This window comes from Opisthocomus hoazin, chromosome 4 (assembly GCF_030867145.1).
Source record: "Opisthocomus hoazin isolate bOpiHoa1 chromosome 4, bOpiHoa1.hap1, whole genome shotgun sequence".
NCBI classification, from domain to species: domain Eukaryota; kingdom Metazoa; phylum Chordata; class Aves; order Opisthocomiformes; family Opisthocomidae; genus Opisthocomus; species Opisthocomus hoazin.
Window position 1 is genome coordinate 28,343,009 of NC_134417.1, and position 26,816 is coordinate 28,369,824.

Consider the following 26,816-nt stretch of genomic DNA (forward strand, 5'->3'; position numbering starts at 1 on the left):
CAGCAGGACAACTGTCTTCTGCTCCTACATTAGCTTCTTGTAAAACACTAAATCAAGTTGCTGGTGTCAGTCCTTATGTTCAAGGCCCTAACTGAACCAGTACCAGAATATCTAACCAGTTCTGGATGAAGAAGATAATTGAGAAATCTGTTTTTGAAGCACTGTGTAGCTACCAGAAGGTGACCTGTGTGAGAGGAGGATCTTTCTCATGACCTGGTTCAACTCTGGATCGAATTCTGACTTCTGAGGTCCAAGAGAAACCACGTGATACCATTTTCTGTGTGCACCATACTTGCATCTTCAACCGTGTCTTCTCCAACGTGAATACATAGCAATGCTTGGATGTAACTGAATGAAAGTGGATGCTGTATTGCATGTCCACAGCGTAGTGAGGAAAGCAGTAGCAAGCTTACTGTTGTTTACTATTCCACTGGTGCATCGTGGTTCCGATACCAGACTTGGAATAGATATGGGACATTTTATAGCAATGAAGTGGAAATAGATCAGGGTCTTCTCAGATAATCTTAAAACTTCATCAGTAAAATCCCCATATATGGAAGGAAGCCTTAGAACAATAAAACGGCTGACTTAGTAGCCTTAAGTATATAATCTCACAAAGGATGATTCCAAACTATTTTCTTGTTTTCTGTTGTTCCCATTAGTGTAATATCTAATTGCTACGTGGGGGTCTGCACGGGCAGGGGAGAACATACTGAATGGTAATGTTGTCTCCAGGAGGTCAATGTAAACCCAAAGCTGTGAGTGGAAACTTGGAATAGTGTCAGCATGAGAAATGTTGTCCTAAGTGTATGTTTGGTAGCTTCTGCTACGTTGTGTGGTGCCGGTAACGGCTCTGAGGGGGTTGTGTTGTTTGGAAGTCAGCGCACATATTCCTTTCCTGGACACAGGGAGAAGTTCCCTTACCAGAGGCAGCCATGCTTGGTGCGAAGTGTACTGAGCGTTCGTCATTACACAGCAGAGTCCCAGGCAGCAGAACAGCCAGCTGGGCCTGCACGAGGGAGTGAAAGTCAGTTCAGAAAAGAGGAGGTGAGTGGGACTCCAGGGGCACAGATCCAGCCTTCTGCCCATTACTGACTTTGAGAGGCTGGTCTGAGCTCATTAGCTATTAAACACTGATTTTATGAGGAAGACTTTTTTCTGTCTTGAGTCACCACCATAACCTCCTGCCATATTTGGTTCTGGTATCTTGATGTGTGATGTGACAAGAACAGCTTGAGTTAATGCAGGCCAAAGGAGACATCAAGACATGTGGAATCTGAATAATTTGGGAAAAATCTGCCTGCTGTCAAAACTCAGGGTTTTTTTTGTTTTTTTTTTTTCAGTGATCATTGTTGCCACTTTCATTTGTGTTCTGAACTGACTGCTCTATGTTCTGTGGAACGTTGCTCCAGTAGTGTAAAGTTGGTTGTATTACATAAAGTAATTCCACATTCTGTTCTGCTCGCTTACAGCATGACTGACTCAATATCTGTGTCTTTGATTCTTCTGTAGCAGAATTTATTCCAGTGCCTCCTGAAAAATAATTTTTTGGTTAGTGGGCATATTTAATTTTCAGATAACTTTTGAGATACTTTAGTCTCCTTCTATGAATATTACAGCTTCAGAATAAATTAAAAAATATTTTTAAAATCATTCTTTCTGTACTACATTAGCACGGTAGACACTGTAGGTTGGCTGTGTTCCTGTAGCAGTTGTCTTCATTGCCTTTCTTACAAAGTCAGTAAGGCCTGTAAGTGTGACAGAGCAATAAAATGACCCATGGATTTCCCTGAAACACCAGTAATCAGCGACAGGCACTGAGCCCGTGCGCGTGTCTGTGTGAAACACAGTTGTCAGTGTGGATGTAAGGTCACTGACGATCGGCGTGGGGAGGGGCTTCACTTGGTGAGACCACATCGCAGAGCAGCTGGGAAGGGTTTTGCCTCCTTGTGGAGTAAGAATTCCTCCATGGTTTAGCTAAGAAAATGAATTCTGTACTTGGTAGTCTTTGTCAGCAGCTGCTCAAGTGAGAAAAGTGCTGGGACACATCCAAAGGAAAATTAACAAATACTGTGATATATTACAGTAACATCAGAACTTTCCCCGCGTTGAGTTAAAATGTAGGAAGTCCAGGAGAAGGGGGAAAGAAGAACAAGGAATTTGGACTCTGAATAAATCCCAGAGGAAGAGCTCCCCAGTGCTCAGCTTTTCCTGGGAGGGCAGGCCAGCAGTGCAGATGTTGCTGGTGTGCTGGGGAGGCCTCAGCATCTTCTGGGTCAGTAGCTGAGCTCTGCAGCGGGGAAAAAGGTTAATCCCAGTTCCGTGGCAGTCTAGCCTTGGGCAGTTTCATTTCTGGACATCTGGGTCTGATAAACCTTTCATCCTGTGTCCTGTGGGTTTCTTGGGTTATCTTCTTGCTTTCATCTGAATTCGCCACGAGCGAAGGGTGATTTTTAAGGTAAAGGACTGACACCAAGACACTCCATCCCTGTGAGAACTGAAATGAGGGTATGGTAGCTTTCGACTAATTTAGGCTGTGGGGGTGCTGGAGTCTGGAGGGAACAAAGTGCTGGTGTCTCCGCCTTCAGTTCCAACACGGCCTGTAGGACTTCAGTTTTCCTCCAAAGTATGCTGACTTCTTTCTTTGCGATTAAGCACAACGTTGGGGAAAACAGTTCTTAAGCAATTGGTACTCATTGGCTATTTGAATAAAAAGCTCTCTTAGCGATGTCACAGAAGATGTGTGAATCCATTGTGGCTCCTCTGGACACAGTATGTGCCCTATCTTATTTACTTCTTGCTACATGGTGATTTTCCACTGGATGTTACAAAAAGATTGAGAAAACTCAGGTTTTTTGTATTTTGGAGTTAATTTAAAGGCCCATGATTCAGTATCTAAAACTAATAGGTTCAAAAAGGAAAAAAAGTAGATGTAGCATATGTAGGAAAATCAGTAACACCCAGATAAGAAGAAGCAGTGGTGGAGGAGTCGCTTGTCCAGAAGAAAAAAAGTCCCTAAGGGTCACTATCAGCATCATCTTCATCATTGGAGCTTTTCCGTGGGCTCCGAGTCGAGTGGTTGGTGAGCGGCCCCAGGGTCTCCCGGCCCCTCTGGGGGTGGTGCAGCCCCTCCGCACGGCCTCGCGGAAGTCTGCCACGGCGTCAGCGAGCCTGTGGCCCAGCGTCGCTGGGCAGCAGAAGAGAAGCTGTTTGTGAGTCGCAGCATCTCAGCAGTACTTAGATGAATTATTTAGTGATGGCTGTGTATTACGGGTGTTTGGTAGCTGCTTCGTTAAGGCATTGTCAATTAATTGACCAATGCTAGTATTTATGCATATTTTATATCATCCCTAAAGTTTTGTCAGCCTGCTGCTATGGAAAGTCAAGTGAAGTCAACTGAAACAATCACAACACATCTGTAGAACTATAGCAACTGACTCTTAGATTTTACAGAAGCTGACAGTGATACTCAAAGTTGTTCATAGCAATTTTTTTTTAGGTAAAGTTGAGTGTGCTTTTTTCTGCAGAAGTACGAACAAATGGAGCTGTTGCCCCATTGGATCCTGCTGTATCTCACTTTCACTGTTTATTAAACTTATTTTTGAGTTTAACTCTGTCCTTTCTTGCACTGAAGTAGATCAGAGAAAGCTGTTAAATAACAATACTTTTTTCCTACCTGAAAACTTTCTTTTTTCTGTACATTTCATTGATGTTGACAAGGATGCTGTGATAAGGCAAAAAACCGAGCTGACATTTCAGCCACAATGAAAAAATGTGAAACGTACCCTGAGAAAGGGATGATGCTTCCTCCAGCTTTTCCCTTCACATTTTGATGCTCTCCACAGACCTGCAGAGCTTTTGGAGGGATAGGCAGGGATTGACGAGGGCAGCCTGACCAGGTCGAGGAAAGGGACTGCGGTGGTCCTTAGGCGGCCTCTTCTAGACCGCAGGGTGCAAATCCTGCTGGATGTGGAGCAGCCTTCCTGCAGCCAGGTACTGGAAAGGGCTCAGCAAGGCCAGCTCGCAAGTGAACAGCAGTTATTTTACATCATTAATTTAGCTACTCTGTTTCATCCCTTTTTTCCCTGATGCTAAGGGCATGAAGGTGATAGATGTTACCAATAGTTAGCCAGTACTAACTGTTTACACAAGGAGCGTTTGTACCATACTACCTCAGCTTTTGGTTGCTCAGTGCTTGCTCAGGGTTTTGTAACTCCAGGTCGCTCTGCCAGCAGCAGACAGGTAGGAGCAGATGTTCCTGCTGTATTGTAACTCTGAAGAGGCTGGATTGGAGAGTAGACCTACACAACAGCTGGCTCCAAAACTGCTTTTTGTACCAAAGAAAAGAGTGCCAAAATTTGTATGATTGTATTTAAAGGAAAATACATCGAGGGAGAAGTTGGAGCTTAAATGGGCAGGAACTGAGGAAAACTGCTGCAGACGGACTCTGTGACTGTGTGGTTATTTGCGAGGAATTCATTTCTCTAAAAACACAGAAGGAAGATGACTTAAGTAGCTGGAAAACAAAAACCAAGAATAAAACTATTGAGAGTGAGGAACCAGAGGAAACTAACAAGGAAGAGATAGCCCATATTCATCCACAAATCAAGCTCCATTTAAATTCTCATCAGATATTAACACTTTTTTCTCTCTTCTAGGTACGGAATACTCTCCCTTCCAGAAATTCCTTGCCTTCCACTGAGGTAATACTGATTTTTTTGTTGGTTTTTTGTCTCTTTTTTGCTTTATTTGAGTCTTTCTGGTTTTGAACATTGACAAACACACGCTGAGGCACACTTCGCAAGGCGCTAGTTAAATTCTTTTCTACATCTTGTCACAGATTCTTCATATCTGTTGTGGTCATGCCAACTTGAATCTAAGCATCTTTTCAGTAAAACTGAAACACATTTTCTTACGCAATGTAGCCAAGTGAGGTAAAATTTACAGAAAATGCCAACACTTTAGCAACACAGTTTTTGTGTTAGTGATACCATGTTTACTGTTTTTAACTTTCGGCAGTAAATATGCCAGTTGACTGAATATAGAGGTGCCTCGTGCCAAGCTCACGGGAATGCTCAAAATGACCAGTGCATTTGCACACAACTTGAACTCCTACACTGAAACCTGGTAAAGTGTTTAGATGTGGAACTGAAGAAGCAGTAAAACATGAATGCTGCTCTGAGTGACATGTCCTTCCACCTGGTTGGTAAACGCTTTCCATGGCATATCTATAGATACTTCCCTGACATATTAGCACTGTGAGAAGGAAAATCCTGTGATGAATGGTATATTCTGATTGTCACTGCTTGTTTAATGTCAGATACCTCACATCTGAATGATGACTGCTGTGGTTTTTTTTACACAGACCTGAATTTCTCTTTTGCATGAGTGAGGAAATTTTAATTGCCACTGGTTAAAGTTTGGTTTCCAAGATATGTATTTTACATTTCAGTTTTCTGTTAAATGCTAATACAAGGCTTTCCTGCACTCAGCTGATGTGCCTCGTGAGCTTTGAAGACTAAACTGATGGTGTATGATGTGCCTAGCCCCAGGATTGGTATTGGGAGATGCTGAGCTTCAGAGCAGCACTGCAGATGATGTCCGTGTTTTCTCTTGGTTCTGGCGTGTAGTCGCTTCCTCCTGGGGCTTATTTCAGCAGTCCCCACACAGTTCTGAGTCGGCTGCTTTAGCCAGGAGTGAAGCCAACCCTGCATCTATTTTCTCGCCTACTCCAGAGGGGGAATCAGGGAATGGGCAGCCTCCTGTGCACCTACAGGCTCGAGCCGGTGGTGAGTGCAGCCTGTGGAGCTGCGTGAAGGAGGGAAGGGGTCTGTCAGGGAGATGTTCTTGGAAGAGATACAGATGCGTGGCCATACGTAAACAGAACCTTTACGAACAGTTTTACTGTTTAGGTTCCTACACTGACCAGGTCCTTTTTGCTTAAACCTTTCTTGTTAACTTATACCAAATCATGGCATGCTTGCAGGTTGTTTTCTAGACGTCCATTCACTTGGTTTCCTGGTTGCATCTAATGAAAGGGGGAGATTTCTGGCCCTTTGTGCGGTCAGCAGTGCTTAGTCAAACTTTGCCATTTCTTCTGGTCGTATGCATTGAGCTTGCTTTGTATTTCACACACTTCTTTCCAAGCTCTAGCTCGTGGTTATGGACGGATTGTCTGTCATAAAATAGATGGGAGGGGGAAGCAGTGACGAATGATGGTTTGGGGAAGCCAGTCTTGTAACTGATAAATGTAAAAGCTGGGTTCGATGACATGTCTAAAGCCAGCTGCCAAGTGTATCTCCGTTTTGTTTCCTTAAAGACTATCTGTTGCTGCCCTGGCCCGAGCGTTGCTGGACACTTTCCATGCGGGAAGCTTTATTTCTTGCTGTGATGGTGAGAGAAATGACCATAACCTTGGTAGTGTATATGAATTCACCTCCCCTGCTCCCTGAGGAGCTAGCGTGAATCAAGATGCAATGATTTTTATGTGTGTTCTTCCAAGAGTGCTTGGAAGTGAAAAAGCCTTCACTGTGTAGTACACCTGCTGTTGAAAACTACAGGTAGAGATCTGTATCTCCAGCAATAAATATGCTCTTCTAGATTTCTGTCTGTCTAGTGGGCAAATGAAACATGAGGTGTATCGGAACAGCTTGCTGATGTGTTATTGAACAGACATTACAACTGATCTATCTGTACTGACTTACTCGTGTTTTTATAAGGAATATATTATATTTGCTATTCTAATAAATACTTATTAGTTATTCTGTATACATTGACTGTTACATTTAATATTATTTATTCTTTTAGTGATCTATTGCTTTATTTAGTTACCTTCTGAATTTCTTCTCGATCCTTGATGAGTGTTCCCCTGACTAGCTGTGAAACAGGGATGATGGTACTTCCCGTTTCATAGTTTTATGGCCTGCCTTTGTAAAGGATTGAGTTTCTTTTGGATGTCTCAGGTTAATGATGAAAAGTATAGAAAGTTCTATGACAAATACATGGGGAGGAGTGAAGACGGGGGCCCAGCAGAGAGGTAAAAACCCTGTTAACATAAATGTTTGGGTTTTTCTACTGCTTTCCTCTAGCTTCTACTGTTTCTCCGCTCTTTGCTTCCCTTTTGTGGCCAGGCGTGACTTCCAGGCAGTGGTGACTGGACAGGGAGTGGTGTGGGTGTGAGGTCCCGCCAGGTCCTGTCCAGGCGTTGGACACCACGGCCCTGCAGCAGGGTCTGTAGGAACTTGCTTTGTGTCTGGCTTTGGCCTCTCAATCTGCCAGGTGCACCGCAAGCAAAGATCGTTCCACGGCTCCTTAGGAACCGCAGCTACAGCGACCGTCCCTCGGGCAGCCACGGAGCTGTGCTGGATGCTACGGGAGGCCTTCGCTGCTGCTCTTGCATTACGCGTGGCTCCGCCGGCGGGAAATTCATGAAAAGGAATCTATTTTCTGCTCTCTTTGACATACTGTTGGGGCAAAGTCTTGGAAGAGGAACTTTTGTGCAGACAATTTTGGTGTGATTTCCTTGGATAGTAACTAACCTACTGAGATCTGCTCTTAAACTAGAACAAAAGGATCTGAGTTCTCCTTTTGTCAGTTGTTATAGATGTTGAAGTGTGATGCTCAGCGGCGAGTACAGAAATGTATTTGCAGAGAACTTTTTTTTTGTACTTTTTTGTTGCATATAAAGAAGACACATTGCATTTGGCTGATAATTTCAGTTTATTATCAAAATGGTTTTATCAGATGACAAACTCGGAAAGCTAAAAGGAACATAGGTTTTTAAATACACCTATTATAGCAGTCATCTGAGGTATCTAGTACTTATTTTTGGAAATCTGTTTGCTTTGATATACAAAGCAGTAAGTTCCTTTGCAATCTGCATGAGGATGTTTAATACATATCATGGCAGATTTAAAGCCTTTTACCTTCTTACTTAAAGCTCCGTTCCTGCAGTCAGCTGCACAGCTTTACTGATGTTAGGACCAATGTCGAGCAGAACATGTACAAATTATGTGCAGGATCAGACCCTAAACACTGAGAAAGTCAGCCTGAAAACTGCAATGTTGGTATATTCCGCTGGAGAGCTCACTTTTGTAGACTTTGTCTTATTGCCTAACACCATGCTTTACTCAAACTTCCCAGTTCTGTGCAGCCGCTGATAAAATATATTACAATACTTCAAGTCAAAAGTGTAGCTCAGATTTAAATATAAAAACTGTGATTTATACATTACTAGAAACTTTAAAAAAGACCAACTTTAGAGAAAGCAAGAAAAAGCTTAGAAAACTGTGAAAGGGTCTTTGATCACAATCTTACAGATTACATGTTCAAAAATTAATAAATTACCTACAATTTCAGTTTGGTTGGAAAGCAGTAAATAAACTGTTGTAAATAGTGACTTGAGAAAATACACACTGGAATAATTAGTGAGTAGTTACTTTACTTAATTACAGCAGGTCTTTGGACTCCTCTTGTATAAATGGTTTCAAGTAAAAATGAAGACGTCTGGTAGAACAGATGTATCAGAACAGCAGAGGGTAGAAAGCCTGACACTTAGCATATAAACTGCTGTCTCATTATCATGTTACGATGTCTAAAACAGTGTGTTACTTAGTATTTCCTTCCTCTGCTTGATCAGAAACGCGTTCACCGACCAGTGGGAGATAATGTGTTCTACTTTGACATTTTAAAATAAATCCGGAAGGCCGCTGGCCAGCGGGGAACAGGATTAACCACAAGTGAAACGTTACTGTACACTGTCAAGTGACTGAGATTCTACAGGGCTCGGTGATAGGAAGAGCAGCTGATCGCTGCACTGGCATTCGGCCTTCGTTTGATGTTTTGCTGTGTGATTCTTTTATTTTTGCCTGTTTACTAAGAATTACAGTGGCTATTCTAGCATATTTCTCTGTTTTCTTCCTTCCTCAGAATTAGTTCAAAATTTCTCTTTTTCTGGAAAGCTTCTCAGGACGCAGCATTTACAGTTCCGTCACCAGACTCGGCACTTTTTAGCAGGATCCATGTAGTTTGTCTCGGTGCATGAAAAGGCTTCAGAAAATTCCGGAGAGTTTTGCAATGATCCTATGACCCTTTAAAACAAAACAGCAACATCTTGTCATTGTTGCTTGCCTTTGTTTAAAACAAACAACAAGACCCATATGATCTAACATCTCTTTTTGCGTCACCTCAAAATTCTGTGGGAAACACCCGTTTCTGAACTCTGACTGTTGCTTCTTTTCGCCTCAAGCAGTGGCTCTATCTCCTCTTTCCAGTTTGTGTGGTCGCTGTTGCAGCCCCCCCAAATACAGGACCTGTCCCTGCTTCCTTGCTGGCCCTCACAAAACTCCACTTATGTCACTAGGAACACATTTATTACCTGTCGTTAGTTTTCACTCGGCATTTTTTCAGATGTGTTTTGCTGACAAGTTTCTTTGTGAAGGGAAAACAAAACCCTGCAGCAGAGGACTGTGGTGTAACATTTCAGTGAATGTTTATTCACATTTTTACACCAGTTGAGTTTTAACTAAGATCGTACTGCTTCTCTGGGCCTTCTCCACAAATGTTCCAGGGAATGAGTTTCCTGGAAAAACGACTCCTACACAGAACAGCTTTCAAGTGAGTATGAGGCCACTCCAGCTAATGCAGTTCTGTGTGTGTAATTGTGAACATATGTGACTAGATCTGCTAGGAGTTGCTCCTTCCTTCAGCGATGGAAATGCAGCATGCACGTACCCATGCAGGAAAACAGCTTCAGCTTCAAATGGAAAATATAAGTACTGATGCACACTGACTGTGGACCAGGAATATTTGAAGAACTGTTTCTTTGAGTGATTTGTGATTATTCTGTGAATAACCTTAACCATCAGTCAACAGAACCAGGAGGTGTCCACAGAAGTCGAGGTGCAGTTCAGCAGCTGACACCTGCAACGATGTGACTATCTCTGCAAGCTGAAAAGCACGACGACTTGCTCACTGGTCGCAGCAGCCAGCAGCAGCACAGAGAAATGGTTACAGGCGAAGTCATGCATTTAAGTGATCTAGCAGCACTTCGCTGCTCTTGAGGACTAGGACTGCTAAAACGGGATTTTGCCAGAAACAGAGCAGAAGGTATTTGGGGTGCAAGAAAATTCTACTTCTGTTTGTTATTAACAACCAGATAAAACAGCAGTGGGGTAAGAATCTTGCTTCATTTACTAATACCCCCAAACCACAGGGATTTGGTACATAAGCAGGGCTCGAGCTGTAGCTATTACTGTACTTGCTAGGTTTTGATTTTGCATGTTAACACTCGGATACAGATTCTCTTTTGTCTGCCTTTGACAATTACCTGATCTAAGGTGGCTTTCTGTTAGCTTCTTATTTTCCTAGTGAACAAAAGGTTCCACCTGTCCAGTACTCTGAGTTGTCAGCCCATAAACTAAAATTGCACTAAAAATTAACAATTTCTGTGAAGAGCTGCCTGTCCTACCTGTAAGGAGAAATAACCTGCAGTCAGTGCAGCAGGTGTTAAAACAAACCACCAACAAAAAACCCACCCAAATAAAAAAAAAAAAGCATGCTGGGAGCTATTGTGCCATTTTAAGAGTATGTCGTTAGGCAGTAGTTTTGTGAGTATGTCTCGTGTGCTGAAAAGCTTTCTATTTTAAAGCTCTTAGGTGGGCCTCATCCTGCAAATTGCTTCACATGCTAAAAATGTTAGTATTTTCTCATTAATACTTATGCAAGTCCATATAGGGTTTATAGCCTTTCATATTGATGTCAAAACAGCACACCACCTGATGCAATATATCAAAGATGTACACAAATATGCCGAAGTAATGAACTTCAAAGGACTTGTGACTTGTACAAACCAGATACGCAAAGAGGAGGCACAGCTCTGGAGAACTGCTGGAGAGCCTCGTTAGCATTGGGACCAAATTCAGCTGAGGGCAGGACTTGGGGCATGACCTGCCTCCGGGAGAGATCTGCAGACAGGACAGAAACCACCCACGGCGACATGCCAGTCAAGCAGCAAGTGAAGGAACAGTCACGGCTTGCGCTAAATATTTGAGGATGTGGGATAAACAAAATAATTCTTTGGTGAAAAGCTGCTGAAAGATACTGGAATTAATGTACTGAATTGTATCAGGAGAGAAACCAGCTATTGTGTATGCGAATGCTGGCGATGCCACAGCCTTTCAAAGCTAACAGATGTTGTGATGTCTGCATTGCTGCTTGATCTCATGGCATTTGACCAAACAGATTTATTAGAGCAAAAACATTGTTACGCTGCTGATGAATAGGTGGCTCTGATTTAAGTTCAAAAGAAAAGATCCCAGTCTGGCCCAAAGACTTGCACCCAGAACAGCCAGGTTTCTTGCAGGACTCCACTGAATTTGAGCCCACCTACTCTTGGAAAGGCTGACCCAGTACACAAGGCAGAGAATACAAATTTGCTTATTGCACCAGGGCGTACAGGTTTGTTACTGATTCAGGGGCCCTGATCTTCCACCTAAAACTCACTTCTGTTCCAGTTACAAGAGAAAACCAATAGTGACCCTGTGTAACAGCTGGGGCACAGTGGAGCCAGGGGCCTGGCCTGCAGGCGTTTCCAGTGATACTGTTAGTGTAACAGCGAAGGCGGGCTGATCCACTTGGCTGGAACCCAAGAACGGCTTCCTAGCTCTAGATGGCAAAGGCATGGACAGAAGATCATCTGTCCATGATGAATGGCAGCATTACTGTTTGAACCAAGAGGAATTCTTCTCCATGCTCGGCAGAGTAATACCCTTTGCATGTGACTTTAGAGGAGGACGAAGGCCATCCGTAGCGTTTGGTCTTAACGAGAACCCTGTCAGGAGCTATTGCGAGAGCCAGGGGACTTTGGGAAGAGCACTGCATTCCAGAGACAGTCACGGGGACTCTGCTGTAACAGTGACGCACGTTTGGTAACAGCCGGGTGATGGTGTTTGTGTCCTGTGACAACGACTGCTCAAAGCTTCTCAATAGTTTTCAGTTAATAGAATTAAGTTGTATCATCTCAAGGGTGAGGACAGCTCCCCCAGAGCCTTATTCTGCCCGCGGTGCCTCCTGGGCAGAACTGTGCCTGCTCCTGCCAGCACAGAGCCGCGCTGGGGCTGGGAGGTCCCGAGGGACAGTCTGTCCTGCTCTCTCTGAACCAGCGTCAGTGGGCTGTGCCTCTCTGTCTGTGTGACATGCCTACAGCTACCCTGGTAAGCGCAGCCTAGCCTTTTGCGTGGAGTTCTTTAAATTCCATAGCTAAAAGCTGTATTGCACCTAGGAATTGCACTGAAGATGATTATACATGCTGACCTGAATTTGCCCGGGCTGTGCACGTCAGTTTTGATGGAGTTCACAGCATATTCTGGTCTGTACGTTCCACACCATATCTACACATGTAACCAAGAAAAGCATTTGTTAGCCATAAGATCATCCGGGAAGAGGCCTGCTGTCATTTCACTGTGAAATACTTAATGTCATGAGCATAAATTTCACATTAGAACACAAAGAAAAAAATTTGCATTTTGTTAAAAAAAAAAAAAGTATAACATTGTCCTCAGACAAAGGCACTTGGGCACAAGAAACTGTCTACCGCACTTACTTGTGGCTGAATTAATTTATTTAGGGAAGGTAAAAATTACCCAACACAACGTCATATTCACTGCTTTGTAGCGAACACTGCTCTGCTCAGCAACTCGGCCAGCTCTCAGGAAACCATGACAGCCAGCCTACTCTTTCTGACTTTGTTAGACTGTAACTTCCAGAGATTTTCACAGCCTTCGCTCAAGAAGCGTAGCATACCTGTGCGAAGTTCAGAAAAAACAGCTGTTTGTGGTTCATTTCAAGACCAGGAAGAAGTTTTTCTTTTCCGTGCTTTGCCACAAAGTTTTCATAGGCCTGTAGAATGAATTGAGTAGAAATGTTACAACTTCCAGCCCAGACAGCCAAATGAAACGATGACAAGGGTTCTTTGACATAATTAATCATGGACTGCCTCAGCCATCCATCTTACCACATGCCACCTTTACGCAGAAGATGACAGGACCATTTCTTGGTACTGTGATAGCAGGGGCCTGACCGAACCAAGACAGGTTTTTCACTGAATGGGCCTTACAGCAGTGTTTTACACCAGCTTTAGTGACACTGCCTGAATTATATTGGAATAAATAGCAAGAGAAGCAGGCTTAAAGAAGGCAATTTATCGTAGCAAAAAGAAATCAAGGCTAATAGAATTCAGAAAGCTGGGTACACCCAGATGACAAGATTTTTGCATAACTATGCATCTTTTTACAAGGGAAGAAATCAAGAATGCAAAGGAGGACAGCTGTCTTCTGAAATACAGTAGCTACAGAGAGTTAGTACTGTTTTTCAGCAAGCTTTATAATAATTAATGTATTAAATTCCATTGCACTGTTACATATTTACCCAGCAAATGCTTTCACAGGGTTAATTAATGACTGCATAAAGCAAGGTGGTTCTATGTTAAAAAAGCAGAATGTGTTCTGTAATGGAAATGACTGTGAGTTTCGCTGACACCAGCTGAGGGGTCAGTGTAGCGAGGCACCAGCAAGCTCTGTGCTAACCCAGCCTCCAAACTGTCTGGGTTCCGAGCTCGCTCTATAAAGATTCACCCGCAGCAGCTCTGTCTCCTGTAGGCTCTGTGGGTCAGGCACAAGGTGAACCTTGCATGGTAAAGAGCGACACGGAAAGACATGGTGCTGGCTGCTTCCTTCCGCACAGCCCCGAAACGAGCACACCTGAGGTGTCCTACATGATCTGGGGTTTCCTGTGCGTGGATCCCGGGCTAAGTGACCGTCACGGGCAACCCTGCCTGCCTCCGCTCAGGGAGGCTCAAATGATCTCCAAGATGATCAAGATGTGGTCAGAGGGTTCATTCCTCCCCCATTTATTCATCTTTCCCTGTTCTTCTTCTTTCCATTAGACTTGTGAGCTGTGGCAAGCAAATTCTTCTTCTCGCTGATTCCCCAGAACACATATATTTGCTGTTGTGCTTACAGTTTGGTTTTCTCTCCGATGTCTATCACATAAATACATTACCTATTTTTTTGCCAACTATTGGGTTAGAGTCTAAAATACCACACTTAAGGTAAGATACGCTTTCCCTGTATACAATGCAGAGTTCCAGGATCCAATTTTACTACCACAAAACTGATTCTGCAGGGAGAAGACACCAAAGGATGATGTGATGAGGAATCACATGGATAAGATGAGGGGTAACAGGTACAAGTTACTCTGGGGAGATTCCGATTGGACACAAGAGGAAAATTTTTCACAATGAGAACAGTCAGCCATTGGAATTCTCTCCCCAGGGAAGTGGTGGATTCCCCAGCATCAGACACTTTTAAGATTCAGCCGGACAGGGTGCTGGGCCATCTTATCTAGATTGTGCTTTTGCCAAGAAAGCTTGGACCAGATGATCCTTGAGGTCCCTTCCAACCTGGTATTCTATGAATCCATGAATTTTATCAATTATCTAATGTCACATTATGAAAAGCAGATTTTTTTCATGGTGGTTTTGGGTTTTTTTAAATTACAGAAGACTTTAAACCTTTCCATAGTAAGAACAGCTGCTTTCATGTTTGTTATGAAGACCACGTGTCAAACAACGTGTTGTTAGTATATCATTACTGATAGAAAGATGCTGGCAAACTGGAGAAACGTTCTGACTAAAGTCAGTGCCAAAACACCACATGAGTAAAACCAATCAACTGCACAAGTGCAAGTTGAGGAACGAGCAGTTAACAGGTCTACTGAAAAGGCTCCAGAAGTCTTAGTGCATAACAAGCTGAACATGAGCAAAGAGTGCCACAGTATTGCAAAAAAGGCAAGTACCATACTGAGATGTATAAACAGGAGTCTATTATATAAGATACGTGAAGTAATCCTTCTACTCTGCTTGGCACTGGCCAGGTCTCAGCTGGAGCACTCTGTCCAGTTTTGGGCACTGCACTTCAAGAAAGATGTGGACCAACTGGAGAGAGTCCAGAAGAAAGCAGCAAGAATGAGCAGAGGTCTAGCAAACATGACCTATGAGGAACGATTGAAAGAATTGGGTTTGTTTAGTCTAAAGAAGAGAAGTCTGGGCCTTCAAGTATGTAGCAGTCTTGAAATACATGAAAGGTCATAGAAAAGAAAGGAACAGATTGCTCTCTGCTTCCACTGTTGAAAGCAAAGACGTGATGGCATTCGAGCTACAGCAAGGAGGAAGCGAAACGTCTCTTACGGTATGCTGGAATGATACAGAAATGGTTGATTCTACCTGCTAGAGATGGGGTGGACTAGATGACCTCCCACGATTCCTTTTGGACCTTTTTTTACTGTTTATATGATGGCATGATAATTATAAATATATGTATATATATACATTTGAATACTTCTGACCTGATTTTTCTCTGGCTACTCCCATTCCTTTCAGAAAGACTATCCCCTTTTGTGGGTTTGTGTTGTGGTTTTTTTGAAATGCACAAATGTTCCAGCAATTGAAGATCAGACTAATCTACGATGCCATACTGATGCCTCTTTTAGGCTTCCAAATCATTCTTTAAACTCTCACCAGTAACTGTATTTGCCCTCAAACATGTGTATTTCTAGTGAAGTAAGTGTTGCTGATGGCTTTGTTTGCAGAAGCTGTGATGGTAACTTCGAGAAGCGCGAGTTGGCCCATGCAGCCCAGCGGGCACTTTGTTGAGGAATGGCAACACTGCAGTTGTCAAGTGTTGAGTATTTTGCCATGGAACAAGGTGTTCAGGGAAGGAGAGGGAGGATCGCGTTATGAAGGCCGGCAACCACCAGATCTGCATGTAACAAGAAAAGGTCACAGAGAAGCTGACTTCCTTCTCGCCTCTCAACCCGCAGCCACAAAGAGAAGCCCTCTGCTTCTGTTACGCTCAGTCTCCAAGTTGGCCAACCGAAGGGGTTAAGCATCTGTTTCAGGAAGAGAATGAAAGGAAAGCCAAAAAGCATACAAGCTCCATGGAAGGCTGAAAGTGCAGAAGGCGTCCAGATGTTACTGACATCTTTGGACACCTGTACAGGGGACGCAACTCACTTGTACAAGATGATATTTTGAACAGTTTTTTTGAACAGTGAATAGTGTTCAGTGTAGGCAGAGATTGTTTACGGGTAGAACTTAGAAGAAAGTCATTCTGTTCCTCCTTCCTGGCATAAAAAAGCTGGTGAAGACAGATTGCCAGAGGCAGACAGCTGCTCAGTATCATCAGTTTAGTTAGGTGATGGTCCAAGTGTGATTCATTGAATGTTTTTATTCTACAAATTCCTTATTCACAAAAGGAAAAAAAGAAAAAAAATAGAGAGAAAGTAGTCAGGTGAAATAGAGTGCACCAGGAACAGATTGTGTGTAGAGTATGTATTCTGAAATAATTCATAGGATGAACGAAATACCGTAGCGGGTCAATAGTTTTAAACCATGCCTTGATGACGCAGTAGGTATGGTCCTGTCCCTGACACAAAAATCATGCTGCTTCTTCAAAGGCGCCAAAATTAATTTTCTTAATCTATGATGGTTTCAGCTAAAATAGGAAAATGGATACTTCTTACCTTATACGCTTGTCTAACACCCCCATTATCAGCAATGTTTTCTCCTAGTGTGTTGATTCCACTCAGCTGTAAAACAGAAAGGAAAAGTACAGTTTTCTGAAAAGAGCTTATCCAGGACCTGTAATGCCAAACTTTGGGAATTTTTCACATTTTAAAGGCAAGAATTCCCTTAAAATCTGAAGTTTTAGCAGAAGATTATGTTAACATCTCTGAAAGTCTTTGTCTCCCTTGTCTCAAAACCCATGTGGATACCATTGTTCCCTAATCCTCTTCCTTCCCCTACAGGCAGCTTTTTAGGCTCTCCTGTCTCTTTTTCCCAGATTTTCTGATGCTTAGTCATTGTTCATTCATTATTCCTATTTCCTCCATGTCTTTAACCCTCAGTTTCTTACTACAGTTCCAATCAGAGGTATCTGTCTGTATAGTCTACAAAAGAAGTTAAAAATCCAAACTCCAAACAGTTGAAAGGATCAATTAACAGACATCAGTGAATCTGCTAGAAAGTATTTTTCTGTATACTAGGCAAGTTAGGTGGCTTCTTGGTACCAAGTTACATAGAAGAGACCTATTTAGCTGGTATAGTATTTGTAAGTTAGTGATGTAGCACTAAAGATGGTGAAGCTGTGGTAATGAAGAATCTGTAATTTTATTTTCTAAAAATTATATTCTCAAACTTTAGCCCAAGATATTGGGCTATGATTTTCAAAGCTGCAAAACCTAGAATCAGCATTAGATTGAATTTAATGTGTGAAAAAATGGCAGAAAATTGTGTTGAAATATTCTTCTCTATTTTTACTGGCCTCTCCAAGTCCCAACAGTTTAACATACAGATTAGGAAAACCTCAGGGCTGGAAGTTTTATCTTTTCTCTATTTTGTATGACAGAATTTATCGTCAGCCTCCGAAGAAACAGACTGTAGTAGTCAGAGAAAGAGCTTCTTGTGTCTTCTCATTCACCACTTAGCCGTAGGAGATCCCATCCAAGAGAAATTTTGTTCCTCACAGAAAAACAGGTTCAATGCCACATGTGGTTATCCCGTGAAGTCCAAAATAAACATGCTGGATGTTAAAAATAAGTGGTCTTCCACAATGCAACGCAAGAGAGTGCTCCTGTAGTAAGCTGCGCTCCTTCCCTTACTGTGCAGCAGTGACCCAGGGGCTGACACTCGCTTGCCATGTCGCTTGCCGTCTGGCAGAGGCAGGACTGTGACCCAAATACTGTGCTGGTGCAGTACGTGCCTTGGCTGGCAGCGATGGCAGCTCAGCTAGTAACTGTGGCGGCAGGCTGCTATCTGGAGCTTTGAAATACGTGCCCTGCTGCCTCTGACAGTAAACTCACTATGGCAGCAGGGTGGGAGCACTGTGAGGGTGGTTAAACTGTCTCTGGATGATTAAAGCTGGGCTGTGCGCTAGAGACGTTGCAGGTGCAGCAGCAGAGCATTGGTCACCCCCAAAACGACACGCTATGAAGTGCTGCGTTACGTATACAGGGCTGTCTCCTTCCAGTGGCAGTCCTGCAGCTTGCATTTAACGGGAACAGGACTGGTCTCCTGGCCAGTATGAGTAACTATGATATCACTGTTGCCTGTTTCTGCGAGTTAATGGGATATGGATCTTGATGGGACACAGAAAAGACCTGATCCTGCTACCCGTCCTCATGAAATTAGGGCTTCCAGGCACAGACACTACACTGAGCACCTAATAATTGTAACGGTGCAGAATGCTACAAATGCAGCCACACTTAGAATGCTTGGCTTTCCTAAATCTGCGTATCATCTCTGCCTCTCCTACTGTACCCTGGTTCTTCTCAGACATTTGCGCTCTGTAGTTCAGATGTTTCTTTGGGGGGAGGAGCAAGAAACTTTAAGTGAAGGAAAGCAGCAGGCAGGATTTGTTTTGATGGGGATATATATTATTTGTGCACCAAGCTTTGAGGAAATGAGGTTCAAACTCCCAAATTTTTTTTTTCTGTTCCTTTGTGGAATTAAAAAAGAGCCTTTGAGGGCTCTAGGCTTCTAGGGCAAAGGCTTCTGGGACTTCCACTCATTCAGAACATAAATCCTGCCTCTTTCAGAACAGTCAGTGTCTGTGTAGAGTTTTTACCAGTATCTTCAATTTTAAGAATCTCTTTGCTTGCCTTTTTTTTTTTTTCTGGTGTAGGGGTGACCATAAGCCAAGAGAGCACTCATGTGAATAAGAGTTTGCATGTTTAGGACATAAGATTTTGTGTTTCCTCATTAAAAACAACATTGGTAGTTACAAATAAATATGACATACGGGCTGTCCACCTGCTAGGTCCCATGAAAAGTTTCCATACTGGTACACCATACACTGGGATAGCTCCTTAAAATTGCGGGCGGATTCTTCAGTCCACCAGTCTAGAAGGTCTCCATTTTCATTAAAATTTCTGCCTGTAATAATATGTTAACAGAATTATTTATACAGGAAAAGAGGGTTTTGATGCAGTAAGAAGGGTAGCAAGTAAGTACAGTCACTCATGCAAAAAATATTGCGGTAATGAGGTAGGCATATGGATGATGCTTTTTTTTTTTGCTAAGAGGGCTATATTTCAGCAGAGCAAAAAAACAAATGAATTCAAACTGAATCAGAAGATGGGATTAAGGCTCTCTTAGGAAGCCTGGTATGGTTCTGACCTGTGACTCCACGCTGGATTGATCATAGTGCAGGTCTAGACATGAACGATGGGGCTGGGCAGCAGGTCTGACAGCTAGACCTTGGCTTCACACCTGTGCCAGCCTAGTGACACGCCATCCACAGTTACGTGTAGTTTGTGATGGGGTTTGAAGCAGCCTTTGGGCAACTATATTAAAAGCCCTCGTGTGCTGCAGGCCCACATGCTGGGCTGTTGCTGCAACCTGGCAGCTACAGGACTGTCTGTGGGATTCTTTGGATTGCGCTTTTGGGAGTCATCATGGGGAACAATACTGTAAAGCTTCAGAAACCCAGATGTGGTCATCTTCATTTTATGTGCTCTCTGGAACGATTAAGCACTAAAGCATGTAAAACATTCTGTGCATTGTGAAGTTTTGTAACTAGAAACTCAGTGCCTTACCATTGTCATCAAACCCATGCGTGATTTCATGACCGATGACCATGCCTATGCCACCGTAATTCAGAGATTTGGGCTGAGATGCACCAAAGAAAGGGGGCTGCAAAATGCCAGCAGGGAAGACTGCAAAAAAAAAACCCCACAACACAATTAAGGCACTGCCTCATTATCCTGGATATGCAGTGTGAACAGACCATTTTTACGGGCTTCAACCAAAGTCCTGCTGTTCCCTCAGATTTACCTGCAACAGTAAGTGAACTGGCACAGGGTAATAGCTGTAGGATAGTCGGAGCAGATCAGCAGGACAACTCCCCTCTTCCGACACTTGCAAAATCATGATCAGCTTTTACTTTGTTACTGTTTTACTTTGCAAAAAAGCAGTTTACTTTCCAATTTACAGCACTTAGCATTCTCAGACTCCTGTATCATTATTAAATAAACCTCACAACAGCATGAAAAGTGGGAAGGTGTTCCCCTAGAAGAATAAATTACTTGATCATTGCCCCCACCACAGATCAATCTCAGAGAGCGGAATTTGTTCTTCCACAGAAAGTATCAGGAACTCCCACTAGAACCAATAAAAATAGGCCAAGGTGGCAATGAACAAACTCAAACAAAGCAGTTCTTTTCACCCACTTCTGTGCTCATTTTTCTAGGCTTCTAAGAAACAAATTAGTAAAAAGAAATCATGCTGCAATTGTGATCTTCTTATAAATGAAGAATTAAAAAAAAAATTCTCTAAAATATTCAGTTCCACTTTGTATCTCATGCAGGCCTTTTCCCTGTACTTCAACCTGCTGCAGCAGCATGAAGTATTAATTCTCACTGTGAATGAGATGTATGTAACTCTACAAAACCTGAAGAAAAAAGAGGAATTAGGTGACAGTTTTCACACAGCACAAGAAAGAAAACAGACACTTCTTGCATTTCAGCATAAATCCAGTACAGTTCTAGCAGTTTCTGTCAAGATGAGAAAGAACCAAGGGAAAATTGAAAAACAATAAATAGGTTAAAAAAGAAACTATTTCTGCTGTCCTGTCCAAACTGCTGCCTGCTGTCACAGTAACTACTGCATTGTTACTCTGACATGGAATTAAATATCCAAATGTTTTGATGTTGTTATCAGAAAGTATTGAGAGTCAAGGCAAGATAGTAACTGCCATACTGTGTGACGGGCTGTTGTGATGACCGGCAACACCGCATGGTATCTGGAGTGTACAGCACCAGAACACTGCTCCTTTTTGGAGATTACTGCTAGCAAGAGGTTTACACAGAATGATACACATCAGTCCTGGTGGCTTGGAATATTACAACCATAACTCGCTTGGGGCTCAGCCTGTCTTTTGCTTGAAACCATAGGACCGTCTTCCCTCCCCGGAGGCAGACAGTTCCCCAGGACTTTTTGTTCAGTTTAATTAACACCCTGTCACCTCATCCATTTTTAGAGTAAAATCCCAGATCCATAGATTTTTTTTAACTTCATCTCTGACTCCTGCTACATAATACAGGTCTGAAGTGGACAGGCATTCCTCCTGCAGTGGGGTACATTTGGAGGAGAGATTTAAAGGAGAGAAGTGCAACTCCTTTGGGATCTGCAGGGCAGATTGTACTTCTCAGCTTTACGATGCGCGAGGCAGGAAAAGGCATGCAGTGCGTCCCTCAGAATCTGCGCTGCCCTGGACAGCAGCAGAGAACACGCTGCTTCTCCTCTGCTATGTGTTTGAGAACAGCAATGCTGTCAGCAGGCCTGACGGCTGCCCAGCTTCCCCCCAGCCGCCAGAAGCTGGGTCAGCTCGGTTCCGCGTACCTGCCGCTGGGTCACAGGTAGCTGGTACCGAAAGGAACCTGCAGTGGGCTACCTCACCAGCAGCAGCTCGGCTGATTGAGATTGAGCAGCTTCCTTGTGATCTGTGCTGCTGACAGAACAGTGAAGATCAGACCATATTAAAATGTAAGAACAGAGCTCTCAATTCCCTACATATCGTGCACAGAACTCCTCTTTAGAGGGATTCTTTTTTTTAAAGCATAATACTAAGCTAATTCAGAAATCACTCTAAAGATCAGACTGCTTTAATTACCCCGTGGCATGCCATAGCTAAAGGATGAGGTAAGAATTTATGGCTCATATTAACTGCCAGTCACCAGTTTCAGTCTTCCGAATCATGATTCCTTTTCTACGAATTCCTGAACAAAGCTATTTTAAACAAAGCCTTCTGAGCAGATTTTGTGCTAAAGGTTCAGAAAAGAGCTAAATGCTCACTTCGCTTTACCAGCTGCCAACCCGCCTGCACTGTCTTGCCATCCTTAACCAAGCAGTGCCAGTCAGGTAAGTCAACATTTTTGTCTCTGTGAAGTCCATCTTGGATTTCACAACGCTTATTTCATCTTTTCCCTTCAGAACCCACTGCAAAGCCAGAACAGTTTGGTTTAACTGGAGAAGGTCATGAACCTTGGCAAATAGCACCAAAGTTTTGACTAGGACACGAAACCTAAAAAGAGGTGAGCATTGTAGCTGCTGAATTCCTAGGCGAACAGCACCATTTGTAGTGGGCTGTATTCTCGTGTCCTGTTTAGGACTGCACCAACACAAAGAGTTCTCTCCGTGCCTCCTCGTTCTTGCCTGCGTGATGTTGCAGTCCCACTGTGCCCGGAACAGTTGGTCTCTGTGACTCTGGAAGTGCAAGCTATTGCAAAGACACAGGCGACCAGCAGGAGAAGTCAGGATCACAGCTGCAGGAGTCCACTTAACAGATCACCTGACTTCGTAAAATCTGAAAATGTAGGACTGCAGGACTGTTTAAAAAATCTTCTTCAATTCTTCAGTGGGGAGAGAAATAATTAAAAAGGAAAAATCCTTTTGGAAAGCTTGGCTTAGTTTGTTCATTTCTTCCATTATAAACCTGATGCTGTTCCTTTAAACCTGCACTTGCAGAATCAAGACTTGCATGATCAGGGGTACTAAATGAGCTTTGTTTTGATTGTACAGAAAACACCGACTGTGAAAATGTTAGTATGCTGTATTAAACACACTCTGTAAAAACTGAGGAAAACTGCATCCATTTGGCTTAGCGCAGCTGTGCTTGCAGCCTGAACAGCAGGGAGTGCTTTTCACCATGTAATAACGGATGATCGTCAGCCCCACAATAAAGCTGCAGATGAGCTCTGGTGCTACTGAAGTCCTGTGGGTAGCGGCAGAGCAGTGACGTTATGTTTGACACGAGTTTTATAGGAGTCCAGTGGAAGAGAGCACCTGACATTTTTCACCTTGATTTAATGGTTCATTGGATAAAAGAAGTGGGACTGTCGGAAGTTAAGAAGTGGTAATTTCATCCCTGGCAATGAAAATAATGTCTCCACCAAATATTTCCTTTGGAAGCCTTCGTAAATAAACAAGAAATAAGATAGTTTCATTTCTGTGCAGAGCCCTGCAAGACAAGGTTTTTTTCTTTAGAGACTTGTTTTCCGGAGTTATACATGGATCACAGTACCTCACTAATGGCTTAGCAAGGACACTGCCATTTATGAAACGTGGAGAATGATGATATTTGCAGAACAGACACGACAGAAATATTGTGAGGCATAATTCATGTTGTAAAATGTTTTGTGACTCTTGAAAGACTGCATCATTGTGCAGAGAGCTGGTACGGTTCACAAGATGAGAAGCCTCAGTGCTTCAGTGCAGTTCAAATCTTTAGCTGTAATGGATTTTTTTTTTTTAATTTCTTTAAAAGCATTTTAATGCTTTCTCTTCTATTTTAAGTTATTTTTAACCATGGATGGTTTTGGGTAGGCTGACATTAGAAATGTTTATACTCAAAAGCATTATAAAGACTTTAATTGTACTGAACTCTTCTCATACTTTTTAACTTTGGTTTTTTCCTTGGTTTAATCTGCCAGGTTTACATTTTCATTTTTTCAACACAGCAGAATTAAATGACATATCAGACAGTGAACTTGAAGTCATCTTGCAGATTTTAAATCTAAAGAACAGCAATTAAGGATGTCTCAATATTCCTTAAACTTTTTTAAGCCATCTGTAAAAAATCTATGTCAGAACTTTGCATTTAAGATAGCTATCACTTAAGGCTTGCAGTTTGAATGGGACTACTCAAAGTAATACTAGTATGGAGCTCTTATGTGCTGTGGTTCAGAATTAGATCCTGAAGTGCTGTAGATAAGAAAGCTGGTGAAAGAATTTCTGAGTAAACTTTGTCTTTCGGGAAATGCTGCTTTCATTGAGCCCCAAGTGTTGTGTTCCAACTGTCCTGATTATTTCTACATACAGAAGGTGGTGACAGAGCCGTGCAGGATTTCTGCCCGCCCGGGACTTGAAGCAGCTCTGGAGCAGTGTCTATACGCTCCAGAAGCCGTGACCCCTTAAGTGCCTGGTCCCATGCAGACAGGACAGCTGGCTCAGCAGAGCTGCTGTGAAGCCGACTGCTGGCGTCTGTCTCCTGAGCACTGGGTCTTACAGCTGTGGATGGGAAAGTGCTGGAGATGAGCAGATGGACACTGAGAATAAGCTGGGGTTTGCACTAATATTTGAGCATTATTTCAGCATCAAATGCAGAACATTTGTTGCCTTGATAACACAACATTTGCTTTAGACTGGTCTCACTCTCTGTAATTACCCTTATGGGAAGAAAAATATGCTGCTTCATGAGAACAAGTATGGGGCTGCGTTTCTCGCCTACCGTGTGAAATGTTAGGGAATTCTGAGCAGTTCAGTCAATGAACTGGTGTATTCATTAACCAGCAGGATGAAATTCAACATCCTTCCCAAAGCCATACCAAACAAGCTTGCACAAAGGGATTGTGAAGGGGCTATAAGGAGTGGAAGCCACGTGTACCCTGTGGCAGGAAGCTCCACAACTTTCCTTTAGTCAGTGTTTCCTTCAGGTAAGAGTGGTACTGAACTCCCTGTTTATCCCTTCAAAGAAGGCTGCGGCCGTCAAATTTACTTGGCCGTTAAACTCCTAGCCACTGCACACTGCTGCTGCTGAATCCCAAGCCTCTGTCCTGGTTCTGCACACAGGCAATTCAAAACACGAGGAGAAGAAAACACTATGATGAAACCTCTTGATTTTGCTGCACTAAGGCCCTTCTGCAACCCCCATAATATTAAGGCTGTTTCACTTCTTGATTTTAAAAATACATACACATATACATATAAATAATTTGGCCACTGAATCTGTATCCAGTTAGTAAGTTGGTAAACCTTACCTATCTGATTTCTGCTTGCTGAGTAAAAGGCATTGACAACAGCTGCTCCACTTATCCACCTAGCAACAACAGAAGAAGAAATGTTAGAATTTCAGGTCGTATCGGCAGAGTTAATGATTGCTGGAACAAATCTGCAAATTAAACAACAGAATTGCAGAATAACTGAGGTCGGAAGGTACTTCTGGGGACTGTCAAGTCCAGCGCCCCAGTGTGCTCAGCCTCTCATAGTATGTCAGACACTCCAATCCCGAAGTCATTTTAGCAGCCCTTTCCCTTCGTTATCCAAACTGATTGATGACGATACTTAGGTTTTGTTTCTATTTCCACTCATATAGCAGCATGGTACAGGCAAAATTCACCATACAAAAGAAACTGAAACACAGAACCTGAGGTTATAATGGTATCTAAACATTTGGGGATAATAGAACTTTTTAAAGACTATTTACTTAAAAGGATTTCTGTGTCCCCTATCATTGTCATACATCCAGCTATCTCAAATAATAATTTTATTTTATTACAGTTTATTACATTTATTACATTTTATGTTATTCATTTATTTTATTATTTATTATTATTTTATTACATTTTATTACATTTCCTTAATCTTTTCTTTTTTAGACTGTACAAAGCTAGTTCTCTTATCCTCTCCTCAAGATAGACCCAGCTCTACAGCCCTTAGTCAAATGAACAGTCTTGCAAAGTTAGCATGGCCTGTGGTGACCACAGCCATTTTTCTGATTTGGCGTAAATTAACTTCCAGACGGGTCCGAGCTGAGGCAGGAAGAGTAGCCAGCACAGCTAGAGAATGTGCCGTGTCAGTCTTTTGGTACATCTGCATTCTACAGGAGTATTTTCATTCAGAGCAGGAGTACATTTCTGAAGTAAATTCCTGCTCATCCTCATTTAATCGTGCTTTCTTTGGCTCAGCAATCTCTGAGCAAGAGAAATGAAGTTCTCAGGGATGAAATTAATCTTTCAGGTGACCTTAATTAAAAAGCTGCTCTCCATGAGTCCACTTCATCCACTCTGGGAGTGACGGGACCAGACTAGACCTCCTCCAGAACACTTCACCTTCTACACTATCTCCCATTTTCTTTGCCCTACTTGCTAATGTAGGTCCAGCCTTTGAGAAACAAGCAACACCCTCTTACCTGCCCTCTTCATGGAGGAAAAAGTGCAGAAGGAAGGTCATTAAATCATCACTGATTATCCTCCGAGTACCTTCTTGTGTGGAAACTGGATGAAAGACTATACACAGTGTTTTTAAATACTTACTCCTCTTTGTCCACCTTTTCTCTAAGCTTTTTCAAACTTTTCTTCTGGGCAAATACTAAATTTTGAATAATGTTTTCAAAGTATTCTTCTTCTTTGTAGTTCAGCTGGAAAGAATGAGGGAAAAATACTTAGTGGTGGTGGTACTGATTTGCAATAAAAGACACACGGATCTGGAAAATCTAGTCTTAAGCATGATGAGATAAGCAACATGTTTTTAAGAGTATATTTTGATCTACAATTAGAACTTGGTTTGCAGTGCTCTGCTACATCACAGAGTTGATATTATAGCTGGATATATGCTAGCAGCTCTATATTTTTTTTCAGAGATCTTTATTCCCTCTTTATATATATATTTTTTTTTCTGAGTGGAGTTCAACATTTGTTGGTTTTGACCCTAACCTCTAGGAGTTACCCGCTTAAGCTAGTAGCTACCAGCCTGGTAAGCTGCAATTCCACCCTAGAAAGAGCACATGAACAAGTCTCAAATGGTGTTTTAAAAAGCATACTTTGGTTTTCTGTCTATATTTTTCAAGATTAAAATCTTGACTTCTAAGACATATTCTGCCTGAACATGCATATAAACTAAATACATTAGTGAAGTTACTCTTACAAATGAACCTACAAGGTAAAAGAACTGTGGTCACACTTTGCAGTGAAAAAGCTCAGATGCA

General features: G+C 42.5%; 1 protein-coding gene across 3 annotated transcripts in view; it reads right to left on the reverse strand.

The window, feature by feature from the left end:
• Positions 1-7,758: 7,758 nt before the first annotated feature.
• MME (membrane metalloendopeptidase) overlaps positions 7,759-26,816 on the reverse strand; it is a 47,487-nt gene continuing 28,429 nt past the window's right edge. For all 3 annotated transcript variants that reach the window (XM_009942383.2, XM_075418440.1, XM_075418439.1), the window contains 8 exons: positions 26,146-26,249; positions 24,871-24,929; positions 19,651-19,770; positions 18,855-18,988; positions 16,579-16,644; positions 12,802-12,897; positions 12,313-12,389; positions 7,759-9,089 (listed from right to left, as the gene is read on the reverse strand). In XM_009942383.2, the coding sequence (XP_009940685.2) occupies positions 8,990-9,089; positions 12,313-12,389; positions 12,802-12,897; positions 16,579-16,644; positions 18,855-18,988; positions 19,651-19,770; positions 24,871-24,929; positions 26,146-26,249 (756 nt within the window). In that variant the 3' untranslated portion in view covers positions 7,759-8,989. The remainder of the gene's footprint in view (positions 9,090-12,312; positions 12,390-12,801; positions 12,898-16,578; positions 16,645-18,854; positions 18,989-19,650; positions 19,771-24,870; positions 24,930-26,145; positions 26,250-26,816) is intronic.